Below are 14,752 nucleotides of genomic sequence, written 5' to 3'. Positions count from 1 at the left end.
TATAACATGTAGCAGCACTATTGCAACATGATGCTTTTATAATCTAAAAGCAATTATTAGCACTTAAACACTTCAATGGATCTGTGACCTAATCATTGTGGATATGGCATCCGATGCTGTAGATTATAGCCCCTTCATTCCTGCTCATCTTATGTTGCCTATGTCTTTCCCTAAGTCCTCATATCTATCCAATATCCTGAGGACCTTCCTGTTGATCTCTTCCTATTATGGAGTTTACTAGTGGAAAACATGACCTGCTCATCTGTTATACTCTACTTTTGTTGTATGATCATCCCACCTTGTTTTCTAGTCAAAATCAAGTCAACTTAATAAGCATGTATTAAATGTTCATTTTGTGCTAGGTTACAGGCCTCTTTCATGCTATTTTTATGCCACCTCTTGTACTCACTTCTTCTTTGGTAATATAGGCTGTGTCCACCATTGGTATTGCAGAAATGATCAGCATCAGTTACATTGAATGCAAGGGTAAACATTTAGCTAATATCTAAAAGTTTTATCTTTGTGACATAAAAAATTCAAATCTTTGTAAATGAATACACTAATTATTTCAGTGTTCATGTGGTTGTGTGACATTATGGAGATACAGGCATTGAGGCAATATAATGTAGGTAGATTTTTAGTCATGAAGTCAGAAAGACCTTGATTCAAAATTTGCCTCTGAATAAAATAACAACAATGATAAAAGAAATTACTAACATGTTAAAATTACATTATATGTTATCTCATATGATCCTCACAACAACTTTATGGAATAGGTACTATTATTATCTCCATTTTGCTTACAAGGAAATAGGGGCTAAGATAATTTACATATTTTTCCCAGGATCACACAGCTATTACTTTTCTGAGGTAGGTTTTATTCTCAGGTGTTTCACCTTCCCAAGCTAAGCATTTTTATCCACCATGACACTTATTTGACTCATATACTTCCTGAGAGACCTTGAGAATGAACTCAGTGTTCCCTGGCTATTTTCTAAATATGTAAGTTACAGGAGAATCACCAATCTGCATTGGTGGAGAAATTTGCATCCTTGAGAATTCTTTAGCAATGAAATCATAAGTTCAGACAAGCAAAAAAAGGCAAGCTATACATTTTATTTTTGTTTAGTTGCTTGCAATTGCTTATAATTAATCAAATATACAACTGAAATAATATTTAGGTTTAGGACCTGACATTCCATTCAAAAATGTCTTTTGTTATATCTTATAAATGTCAGATACTGAAAAATGGGGAAATGAGTATTGTATACACATGAACAAATAAACATAATTTGTATTGCAATTACAAAGACAATTCTAAGCAAGCACTAGCATGTGGAGAAAATGCTGTTTTCTTTTATGAGCCTAATATCACTGAACTAGATGTTTAGAAACATTTTTTTCTTTCTAGTTTTAACTAGTCATTGCTAAATATGTAAAGACAAAAATGTATAATGGTCATTTTATAAATATCTGAGAAAGTAAAATTTGGATATGAGTCAACATACACCATTAATTATTTTTTGGCATTGTATCTTCCATTTACTTTCTCTATGACCTTGGCAAAATCATTTGAAGTCCAATGCCCTTGTTTTATTACTCCATAAAATTGGGGATTGGATTTGATTACTGCCAAGGTCTATTCTATCACTGTCTGTATTCCTATTATACTACAAACTTTTACTTAATTAAGGTAATTCCTCTATAAATTTAATTCCATTGCTTTCATACTTTTGTATTGAACAGAGATGGTATAAGGAATATGAGATATGAGGGTAAAGGAATGAACTGAATGATACTAAATTGGAAATATATATAACATTACACAATGGAAAATCATACAACAATTGCTATGCCTAGGCATAAGTATTAAATTGGAAAGGAATTATATGTTAATCATCATTTCTATGTATTTGTTCTGTTTTGCAGCACCTTCTCCAGTCACTAATGTGAAAAAAGGAAAGATTGCAAAAAATAGCATCTCTTTGTCTTGGCAAGAGCCAGATCGTCCCAACGGAATTATCCTGGAATATGAAATCAAATATTTTGAAAAGGTGTGGTTACCTGAATATAAACTATCTTAATTTTTTGTCTTTTTGTAGCAATTTATCCAATTTAACTAAAAATGTTTTGCAATTTTATGTGTAAATTGATGTCCATTGATTCTGCAGTGCATGGTTATATAGACTTTTAATATGTTATATTCCATTAGGGTGTCTTAGAGTTAGGAAGGACTTTAGAATTCATCTAGTTTACCTGCCAAACCAGTTCCAGAATTTACTTTACAATATTCTTGATAAATTTTCAATCAACTTTTGATTAAATACCTCCAGTGTTAAGATAATCTCTATCATATCCCATCCATTGATTGACAACTTTGTTAGAAAGTCTTCTTTTGTTAAGTTGAAATATGCCTTCCTTTAAGTTCCTTTCATTGAACATTATTGTGGCTCCTGTGGCCTGTTCCCTCTTCTAACATAATATCCTTCCAAATGTCTGAAAACAATGATTTATCACCACCACCCCAACTTCTGAGTCTTCCAGTAGAATTCTGGACTCTCAGGAAGTCAGTTTATTAATAGTGTTAGTATAAATAAAAGTCACTATTTATAGTTAACAGTAAGGTAGTAGAATAACAAAAAGAAAAATCATCTGAACAGCAAGATTCATGATCCCTGCTGTGCCATTTCTGCCAAACATACACTTTAAAATTATTTCCACTTTTTTAGTCACTTTTAACAGGTTGAGGTCCTAGGAATCCAAGGGTATTTAAACTACAGAGATTTCCTTATAATAGTGGTGACCTGCAAAAGAAAAGAAAAAGCACATTGGGGGACAATAACTGTACACAACTGAGTATGATGGTTTAAAGAATTTAAAATTGTCCATGAAGTCATAAGTATATAAAATCAGATGATTAAAAAAAATTAAACGGACAAAGACATAGACCAAAAAGTACGAAATAGAAAGAGTATACAAAGTTAAGAAGGGGCTTTGTTTTTCAAGTAAGTCTTTTTTTTAGAATTGACAATGTATGTTTAATGATGTTCTGGATACTGATTCAAAATAAGAATTGAAGTATTCTTTAATATCCAGGATTAGAAGATAGTCAAGAGACAAGTTTAGATAATGGAAGGAATACCGTACTGCTGTAATAGAAGCAAGACTTTGAATAGGCAGTGGTTGCAGTGAGCAGTTTATGTTAAAAGACATTTAGTTGTGGGTTTCATGAATTAGGAAAATAGCCCCCTTCAATGCTTGAGGATTTTTCACTGTATTTTCTTACTTGCACTTTTAATCTTCCATCATTCAAAAATATACCAATTTGTCAGTAACATCATTGATACAGTGAAGTAGAAAGTTCAAAATAAAATTTATTTAAAGTGAAATGTTGATGGAGAAAGGAAAGAATATAAGTTCAATTAACACCAATTTGTATAATTAAAAAAAATGAGGTGCTGTGATTTAAGATAAATCGCAAGTCTGCCATTAAGTACCTGAGTGATGTTAGGCAGATAATTTAACCTCCCTAAGCCTCATTTTCCCCCTTCAGAAAAAAAAAAACCCAAGAGATTTGACTAGAATACCTGTGATGCCCCTTCCAGTTCCAGTACATCCTATGAATTATATTTACTACCTAAAGGAAAAAAAATATATAATGTATATCCCACCTAATATTCATCTTAAACAGCATCATATTTTTGATACTGAATTGCCATAATATTGTATATATGTAAACATTTTTCAAAATTCAGAAAACTACTTGTACATTAGATTATTGACCTAACTAAAAATGCCAATTTCTTGATTTCATCCAATAATTTGTAATACATATATTAACTGGACGCTGTGTTCCTGATTAATCCCTTCAACTTAAAAATCAGATTCAAGCCAAGTTATTTTTCATCAATATATTAAATAGCATTAAATTACTGATATTCAGTAAGTAAATGTGGTCTAATGAGCAAGTTCCCCAAAACTCTTTGCAGCATGTTGATACATTGCACAATGTTAGTTTTAATTTCCTTTTGGTGTCTAATGTTTTTTTTTTCCCTTCTCTCTCTCTTTTTTATTTCATGCAGCTATATGCTTTAGATATTTCTAGGAATTTTGCCTAGAGTGACTTTACAGCAATAGGTTTCAGTGATGTTGAAGGACTGTTATGCCTTCACCTATTTATTGATACCTGATGTAGTGCCTATTTTTGTGATGAAGATAGAATCCTGTTAAAGCTGGACAATTACAAGGCCATAGGTCTGCTCTCAAGTACTGCTGCTAAGCAATAGAAAAACTGGAACATGAGCAGACTCAGTACTTAAAATGGCTGCTTTGGGGCATGTTAAAAAGTTTGCTGTCAGTTCAATTTCTGGAATTCTGTTACAGAATGACTAGCCTTCTATCAGGGGTGGGGGTGGGTAGGGAACATAACAAAGAGCTTCAGAAAGAAGACAGATTCCTAATAGTCTTTGGAGACCAAACATGTTCATTCTAGATATGCTGCTATTCTCCTGATTCTTACAATTTAGATATTGGGTGCTCTTATGGGACTACTGAAAATATATTAAGCCCCAACACTCATTCTTCAGAGATTTTAATTTCTTACTCAGACTAAATAGCTTAATGAGGGCATTGCAACTTTATTCTGTGTATCTCCGTACTATGAAGTATTAGACAGACATCCTGATAAAGAAGTTCATTGGCATTTATTGACTGAAACTACTTTAACATTTATAATAGTTGAAAATATGTCTCTAGCTAGTGAGATTGTATCACTGTAATATGTAAAAATGCTGTTCAACACATATGTAGATCCTCCAATCCCCCTATTCCCCAAATAAGTTATCTAAATACAGGAAATTCACTGTCCATAATACTGAAGAGAGTTAAAATAATGTTCTCCTAACATATTTTTTGTTTAGCATAGAGCTTGTAAGATAAATAAATCATCATTCAGTAGCATGCCATTCATTATTCATCAAAAGATAAACCAAGAAGGGTCATAGGAGGTCATATAGTATCACTGGATCATAGGATTCAAACTGGAAGGAGACTTAGAAACTGTTTAAAGACACCCCTTCATTACCACCTGATCTTGATGATTAAATTCAAGTCCTAGAGTTGGAAGACATTCAAAAGATCAATAGCAAGGTAATTCAAAATTTACTGATTGATGTTGATATATTCATAACCAGTTAAGATACTTTCCACAATATTTTTCTCAAAAGGTTCAATAACAAATTTTTAGATCATAATACAATTTTCAAAATGAAATGAATATCCAATAGACACTGATACGTTTTGTCTATGTATAATCTAGCTCCTTCACAAACTTCCTCCTCTCCAGAGGGTGAAAGGAAGGAACTGGTTCACACTACTAGGATTCTGTAGCCAATGAATTTATACAATAATGAATTTAACATATTATAAAGAAACCAAAAATTTAGAAAGGCATGTCAGTGTCCTAGTATCAGTATTCAAACTTTACAACAATTCATTCAAAATCTAGATATCTACTGCTTACTTTAAGGGGAAAATAAAATTTAAGCATTTGGGCATTGAATTGAACAGAATCTTCTGGAATTTATATTATCCATTATCAGCTACAATAGTTATTCAGGAACTGAAATCTAATAATAACATATGATCTTGGGGAAGCCTCCAAATGTGCATTCAGTTAGGTACTTAAGAATTCATATGTTCAGTGCTGGCCACTGATTAATGCCTGTCCCATACAAATATCTTATGAAGAATTTAACATCATTCTAGCTTATCAACAGCTGGCAATTGCTGATGTTACTGTGGATATGCACATACATACACATACAAATCAGTAGTCAAAATTTATCATGTAATCCACTTTTGTGGAATTTATCTTGTACAGGTTAATTTCCTAGCACTTTATACCCCCTTTCCCCAAGAGTTTAGTTATAGTAATGTATTTTCACATATTAATACAAACATATATAAATACTATATAAAATATACATATATAGATAATTTCTTAATAATAGATTCTGTTGAGTATGAATTTGTGGAATGAATTCATGGAATATATCATCATTTAAATATAGCAGTTATTGAAATTAAAGAAGAAAAAAGTAAAATTAAAATTCCACTCTTACTCTCTTAGGCCACCCTATCATTGTCATTAGGTTCTATCTCTCTATCCTTAGATGAAATTTTTGCAATAAATACATCATGGAGCCTATTCAAAAATAAACCAAGAGTTTAAAGCTTTCTGAGACTTGTTGGTTTCTACCCTATTTTTCTTCTGCAAAAGATAACCACTGTCAAATCACTTCATTGATTATTAGAAAAAGAATTGAAATTAACTAATATTTGAATATGTTCCATAAAGAATCTTTTCCCAGCTTGTCAATGATGTACTTCTAATACATAAGTCACTGATTGAGCCTTCCCCTGATATCCCTTCTAACCCTATGTCTTTGTCAAGTATAGCATTGCTTAGTCACAGAATTTCAGGTGGTCCAAAGGCAACAGTTGTTTATGACTCAAATAATCCACGTTCATAATGGTATTTTGAAAAGTTAACAGTGAGACCCTCATTGTTGTCCATTCATTTAATAAGTTATGCAACCCCTCCTCTTAATGTGCTTTTATAGTTTGTTCCAATGGACTTTGTTGGATTAATGTCCCCAGTTCTGTCACTATTATGACCTTGAGGGTGAACCAGAGACTTTTTATTCAATGTTTGTGACTAAATAATTATCTACAACCCTAGATGAATAATGACAAATAATGATTCTATCAGTTTATCATTACAAATACTCATCTAAAGGAAATTTTGATGATAGAGAATATATCTAATCCATCTATTCAAAAAGATCAAATACAATAATTATCTATTTAGGATTGTGGATTACATCTTGAACTGGATATGGAGAGAATACCAAGCAGTAAAACTTCAAGAGGAATTTAAACTATTCCCAAGCTATAAATATAACTTTTATTCTTACAAATAATGATTTTGAAGGGGAAATCCCAATATCCTTTCAGCAATGTTATCTTGGAAAACAATATATATGTAGTATACTTTCATGAAAGCATTGGCTAGAATCTGTGACTGATGGCTTAGAATTGATTCTAATACAGCAAAGTCTACAAGGAAACAAAACACATAGAAGTCTACTCAGCTTAACCCATGAAAAACACCTGATTTTCCTAGAGAAGTGTGGCTATGATGCCTTTGTCAAAAATCCATATTGCTGTTTTGAGACCACTCCAGAAAACACCTTTTGAACCATGATAGACTTCTGGTCAAAATTCCTTAAAAGAGGGGTGTGGCTAAGTGGTGCAGTGAATAGAGCACCAGCCCTGGATTCAGGAGGACCTGAGTTCAAATCCGGTTTCAGACACTTAAAACAAAACTAGCCATGTGACCTTGGCAAGTCACTTAACCCTGACTGCCCTACCTTCCCCCCTCCAAAAACTAAAAAAAATTCTTTAAAGGAAGCCTCATTCCATCTCAGAATGGAATGTTCAAACTCAGAACATTTCACAATAATCACAGCTCTGAACAAGTTATCAAAACACATTATTTGGGTAAGAACGCTATTTCTTATGGTGAGTGTGCATAGTCTACAGTTGCATCCAAGGAATTTGTGAACATGAATTATATTTAAACTGTCCTACTCATACCTCATCATCTTCAAATAAATCATCAGGCTGAAAAGATAGTACAAATACACAATATTAAGCATAACCCAAAATATGCCACTGGAAAAGATAACTCAATAAGGCTTGCTAAGATTTTCTTTACTAAATGTATAATGTCTGAAGACAGAAGGTAGTCCCATTAAAATGTAATTTTTTTTCGCGATAATTGAGATTATTTGGCCCATGTTACACTGAGAGTAGACTGATATATCTTTAATGTGTTGTTAAGCAAGAAATCTGTTCTTCTAAAGGTGACTTGACAAAAGCAGAAGCACTAGAATTCTCTCCTATAGAATTACAGGATATTGGCTTTTATGGTTATATCTCCTTTGGGACCATCAAAACCACAAAGTGGAGGAAACTAGTTATTTGGTCACTGTGGCTGCTGAAGTATTGCCATTCCATGTATTCTATATTTCATGACATGGAGTAGATATAGTTTTTAAAGAGTTCCTCAATTCACTGCAATTGAATAAACATTTATTTAGTCATTCCTTTATGCAGAACTCTGCACACTGGAGAGGTTGTTCAATATTCTCCTCTGCATGGAGAGCTCATGGAACTTATGAAGAGAATGAAATTCATGTACAAATGATTTTAACACACTGAATTATGAGTGTTATAAAGGGAAGCAAGGAAAAGCTTCAGGGAATATATGGCATTTAAACTGAGTCTTAAAGAATAGGTATTATTTCAAGAAGGGTAAATGATTAAGAGAGGACCTTCAAGATATGAAAAGTAGTACAATTAAAGCTACTCTTTTTAATGGGGGAAAGTGGGAAATTAATAGAGAAAATGAGTAGCTGAATTTAGCATCAATGGTAGTATTGTGAAATAAGGATACAAAAGTAAGGGGGAGCCCATTTACTGATTAAAACAGAAAAGAAAAGTATGCCTTGAGAAGATATTACATATATATGTACTTAAGTCTATTTGGACATATGTCCAAAGATTCAATTTTAGTTAGTTTATAAGCCTTTTTAAATTCTTGTGAGACCTGTTGCATTGATTAATGGGATGGGGGTTTTGCTCAATATATTTTACAGCAATAAAGATTAGTTAAATTGAAGCCTTGTTCACCTCTTGCTTGCTTAATTATACAGCATCTACCAGATTAGAAATAGAATTTTAAATTGAAGTCTTTGTTGCTTTCTATAACATTATGATAAGCCAACAAGATTGTGAGTAGTATAACTAGTAAACAAAAAGAATAAAAATAGCTTTTTCAAACAAAGGCAAGTTCTAGACAACAGAAAGATCAATTTTCCTGACATAACTTCACCAGAATACAGCAAATAAGTTAGATCCCATAGGGTGGGTTTTTGTTCCATAGGGTGGGATGCTTTGGGAAAGACATTGAGAGATATCATGAGCAAGGGTCCCAAGGTCAAAAAGTGAACTGGAGACAGTAAGTACTTTAGCAGAGATAGCATGGAAGCGAATAGTGAGATATGTGCTGAAAAGGTAGGGAAATGGTTTATAAATGTACATAGCTACATATGTTAGTCCATACCAGTAGCTCTAGGATGTTGTTAAATTTCTTCGAGTAGTTGTGTCAACAACCTGAGATCCAATCAAATACAATGTAGAAACTTGTTTTGTATCCTATCCTCCTTTGATACTGTTTGTTATCTACAAAAGCTGTATCATTCTGAGTTCACAATGTATCTGTATTCCTGAATATTATCACAATTACATAAAATAACCAATGAACATATCTATCTGCCTATAGGTAGATACAGATACAGGTATAGATACACACTAATATGGAGGGAACTATGTATGTCAAATTATACTTATTTCTTATTATACTTTTTTATTTATATTTTTATACTTATTTATTAGTCATCTAATCCAGCTTCCTCATTTTACAGATGAAGAAAGTGAGACCTGAAGATGTGAAATGACTTTCCCACAGTCACACATTTAGAAACTGTCAGAAGTGATATATAAATTCTTTTACTCTGCTCCTGACTATAGTACACTTTCAACTGTACTACAAGCAATGAACTATTATTACTAGTTCTAATGACAGAAGCAATATATTTAAAGAAAATTAGTAAAAGGTGCTTAATTTCAGGATAACATTTTAAAATGAAATTTTGCTATTTCTATTATTTACTCCACTCCCGGAAGTATAATTCCAAGCCAAGAAAGTACTGTAGAATTACCTATTAAAGTAAGAACTTTTATTTCCAGGATTCTGTTCTGTATCTTTTCAAAGCATGTAATATATATGCATATGTATGTGCCTACACACATATGTGCTCATTCAAAAGTAAGTATATGAATACATATTTATGTGTCTATATGCATATAAGAGAATATATGTGTATGAATATTATTCACACATGTTCCCTTCAAAATTATTTTCTTCATTTCACTCAGGTGAAAAGTTTTAAATGACAGCCCAAAGTAATCTAGACTACCAGGCTCTGCTTTTCTTTATAAGATTGTCACCTGTCCAGTGAATAAAGCAGGAACTGTCATTTATCTCTTTTCATATACCTAGCATTTAACACATGGCCTAGAACATAGAAGGTGCTTAATAAATTTTGACTGAGTGAATGACTATCTATTGGTGCTTAGTGTTGCCTTATCCAACACAGTCTTTAATTAGTAAAAAATGTTGTAGTAGTCAATCCATTTTTGGTTTAAATCTTCACTTTGAAAATTGAACTAAAACTATTTTCAGAGTAGCTCTGCATCTTTTAAGAACCTCTTCTTTGGATTCCTCCAGGGTGATTTTGAAATAATGATATTGTCTTAGCAGAAGGCCCTGTCCTAACAATGAACCTGTTATTAAATTATATTACTTATGGTTTTATATGTACCACTTACTCCTCTGTGATCTCATGTGAGAAATATTTAGATTTTCTATAAAATAGAAATAAAAGAGAAATAGATTGTCCTTTTTTGCCTTGCAGAGATAGTCTGAGTTTATTTTTTTAATTATATGAAGAACATTATGTTATTTATTGTATTGCTTAAGATAATAACTAAAATTTAGATAAAATATGGCCTTTGCCCTCAAAAAATAACTTATAGCTGGATAGGAGGATATGGAACATAAGTAAAAAAGGATGGCTGAGCAATTTATCAAAGTGGTACATGCAAAATGCCACATGCCCTGGGTGGAGAATATCACTGCTGACTAAGGAGGTTTTATGAATAATAGAGAAACTTTCTTGAAGAAGGTGTGATTTTAATTAGACTTTTGAATATTTGATAGGAATTATAGTATTTTATAGTGAAGTGAGGGTTGTCCTTGAAGTTAGGAAGACCTGGGATATCTCTGACATATATTTTTCATGTATTTATGAACAAATCACTTAGTTTCATGCTATCCTGGAAATTTCTATAATTTACAGCAAAGTTGCTGATCTAGCACCTACCATAATTCATCGTACATAGTAGATAATTTTAAAAAACAAACAGTTATTTGATTGATCTCACTGAGATTGGATCCTGAGAGTGCTTTCTTTGAATTACATCCTGTATCAAGATAAAAAAAATGAATTATTGGGTTGGGGGATTTGCAAGTACACAAAAGAGTAAGAAAGAATTACATTGGACAATTGCTTTGTAGGTATTATACATACATATACACATACATACATATACATGTATATATATGTGTGTATGTGTGTATATATATATGTATATATATATATACACACACAGTTTGTCTTGCTTGGAGGAGGAGGAGGAAAATGGATGAATGAGATAGACTGGGAAAATCTCTTCCAAGTGGTGGCATATCATGAGGTTACTTATGCAAAATTTTGATGATGAGTGAGAAGCAGTGTGCATAATAGATAAAAAGCATACTTCAGAGTAGCAACAATCTGGATTCAAGGCCATCCATGATGTATAATGTTTTATGTTTCCCTGGACTAGTCACACAACTTTACAGTTCTCTAGACAATTCCCTAGGACCATCAAGGTGCAGAAAACCTGCCAGCCTGCACTGGTAGAAGGAGTGTTCTCATATGGAAGTTTGTTATAGCAATGAAATCACAGGTGTAACCCTATCACCATTCTATCTAATTTGGGGGTGGTTACTAGTTAGCTTTCAGGACTCACTTTGAACTTTCTGGGTAATGCTTCTCTTTCATTGGATGCTTTCTATCCAAGTGCAAGCAGAAGATATTTCCAGGCAAGAGCTTATGAATTCACCAGCTGGCATTTCTGCCTGTGATTACCCTGAACTAATAGAGGTCAATGGGGTCCTCACTGCTTCTACATGGTGATGGGCCCACTGCCATCTGTTAATTCAAGGCAGGCATGGATAGAGAGGCTGTCTTTGGGGCTGTTGTTTGCCAGCTGGCTCCTCGTCCCAAAGACTTCCCTTTCCAACATGTGGGCAGCTGGCTAGTATTACTCATTTGTTCAACTGAGGTGTGTTGGAGTGGAGGGGTAGCAGATCTACCATCTTAGCTAAAGAGTTCAAGGCAGGGTCAGTAGAAATATTGAGAGTGTGCATTTTTAAAGTTTATTATATAGGAAAGATAATGTTTGAGGATTTATGCATGGAATCCAAGCAAGAAAGAAAATAGGAGGTCATTTTGGACACACTACAGGCATTTTGTATGTATGTGTGTATCTTCTGAAACACATCATTGTTGTAGACTTCATTAGTCACTATGCGATGTAACAGTCCTCAGCAAGCTCATAAAGACTCTTGAAGGTTTAATCCTTTCAGAATTGGGAAACTTTCAGATCCCTAGCTATGATACCACTGAGAAGCACACAATTACATAAATAGATAAATCAGAGCTCTGTGTAATGAATACGTTTTGCTTCATAATTCTAGAGAGTAAGTTTCCAGTGTCCTGATGTTTTCTATTTGCCTCCTGCCTTCTTATTATAGAAAAAATTATTTTCACTTATATAGGATTATAGTCATGCAACACAACTTCCTTTTTGCAGAAATGTTTTACTCTTATGTTATACAGATGATATATCTTATTAGCATTTTGTATCAAAATAACATTCAAGTCAAGTATGCCAGAATTGTATATTTTGGTTGAAGTAATGTTCTTTACCTATGGCAAATGGCAATAAATAAATAACACCTAATAGAAGTTCCTTGAAACCATTTCCTTTTGGAAGCAAGTAAATGGTAAAGTCGTGGATTAGTGTGGCTAGCTGTGTGTCTTCACAAGTACCATTGATGTTTTCCACTTGGGTTTTCTAACAACAATCAACATCAATAACATTTTCTGGGGCAAATCTCGACCTCTACCTGCCAGCACAAAATGAAATGTGAAAAAAGCAGTCAAAATTGGTTTCCACCTACTCAGACATAGACTTCTTCATCATGTTTGGCACTGAGTATTGTGAAAACAAGTTCCCCAGAAGCTCAAATAACCAAGCTCTTTCATCTTCTTTGACAACTAGAAAACTGAGTAAGCCAACTTAAATGGTTTACCAAAGGTCATTGAGTAAGAACCAGAGATTGTGATAGAATAATTGTGTGTCTTCTCTGATTGGAGTAAAGAACCATAACTCTCCTCCCCGCTCCCCCTTGTTAAAAAGAAACTTATGGGGTTGCTATGTGGCACAGTGAATAGAGCACTGGCCCTGGAGTCAGGAGGATCTGAGTTCAAATCCAGCCTCAGACACTTAACACACATGAACAACAAAAAAAAAAAAACTAGCCATGTGACCTTGGGCAAGTCACTTAACCCCAATTGCCCTCCAAAAAGCAAAACAAGAAAATTAGGCATGTTTTTTAGTACCCAGCCTGCAGTGATTTCCTAGGATTATAATTCTAGAATTGGCCATCTAGTCTTACTGTAAAGATGAGGAGCACAAGAGTCAAAGAAAGGGTTTTCTGAAGATTTTGTAGATGGTAAGTGGCACAGCCAGGATTCAGATTCAGGTCTACTATCTTATTTTATTCACTTTCAAATTAATCAATGGAATAAGTAGAATATGATAGATTTATTTTAAAGGAAAAAAGGTTCTTACTGTCACTCAGTGATGTGAGTTTTGTTAATTTTTAAATAATATTTTAGATATATACCTATCAGTCCTGAATCAGTGAGTAAGAATTGCTTTGATGTTATTGAATGAGAAAAAATAAAATAAATAAAAAACAATGTTTCAAAATAAAATTTAAAACATTTTTGAAGATTTTTTTTAAATTAAGACAATTTCTGCATACCCAGTTTATTTAGAGCATGGGATTCTGAGAAAATTCAATATAACAAAGGGTAAAATCATTGGAGTGAGTAGTAGTCAGAAAAATATAAATAAAAGACTGATGCCATTGCTCTGACACTAGCTGTAAAACTATAGGGAGCTCCTTATTTGAGTTATAGTTTTCTCACTTATAAAAATGGAAAAATTATGTTACTTGCACTATCTACCTGAATCATGAAAAAATATATAGATCTGAATTTCTGACAATAATCATTAAGCTTCAAGAGGGCAGGGACTACAGAATAAACTAATTGTGTGTGTTCAATGAATGTTTTACACTAACTGATTCTCCATGAGAAATTGGAGTCTGTAGACAGATTGTGATATTCTTCTTCACAATGTTCTCCCATTTAGTACAAAGCTATCCTCATGTTCTTCCCATTAGCTCATTTAAAAAAATCAATATCACATTTCTCTCTTTAAAGATTATTTCCCTGAAATATTTTTTTTGAAAATTAAGATTTACAGTAGGTAATCAAGTTCTTGCCGAAGTCATCTTCTGGAAATAAAGAATTAAGCTTAACCATTTCTCACCCTAACATTAACTAGTCTTAAATAATTTTTTTACATTAACTAGAAACATAATCTATTTGAGTAGTTTATTCAGTAAATAAAACATTGAGAAACCAGTATGAGGCACAGAATATTTTCTAAAAGGAAACATTTATAATATAGATTGTGATCATGTGTGCAAATGCAATATCTGAAATTCTACATGTAGAAATCTTTGATCATAAGGAAGTCCTTCCTTGATAGAACTTGTATTTTGTTGTCTATTATATAGAATATGTTAAGGTTCCCACTGTTGTATCATTTTCATTTTTATATCACAGTGTGTAACACAATGCCATGATCTTAGTAGATG

At 32.9% G+C, this 14,752-nt stretch overlaps 1 protein-coding gene across 4 annotated transcripts in view; it reads left to right on the top strand.

The window, feature by feature from the left end:
- Positions 1 to 14,752, top strand: part of EPHA5 (EPH receptor A5) — a 520,714-nt gene that overhangs the window by 388,890 nt on the left and 117,072 nt on the right. For all 4 annotated transcript variants that reach the window (XM_069105317.1, XM_069105316.1, XM_069105315.1 and 1 more), the window contains one exon: positions 1,930 to 2,054. In XM_069105317.1, coding sequence (XP_068961418.1) covers positions 1,930 to 2,054 — 125 coding nt within the window. The remainder of the gene's footprint in view (positions 1 to 1,929; positions 2,055 to 14,752) is intronic.

The sequence above is a fragment of the Petaurus breviceps genome, unplaced genomic scaffold (assembly GCF_028583685.1).
Source record: "Petaurus breviceps papuanus isolate PSGF00001 unplaced genomic scaffold, PetGlider_PUasm1.0 76, whole genome shotgun sequence".
Taxonomy (NCBI): Eukaryota; Metazoa; Chordata; class Mammalia; order Diprotodontia; family Petauridae; genus Petaurus; species Petaurus breviceps.
Note: the sequence above shows the minus strand (reverse complement) of the source record. Positions and strands in the feature narration are given on the sequence as shown.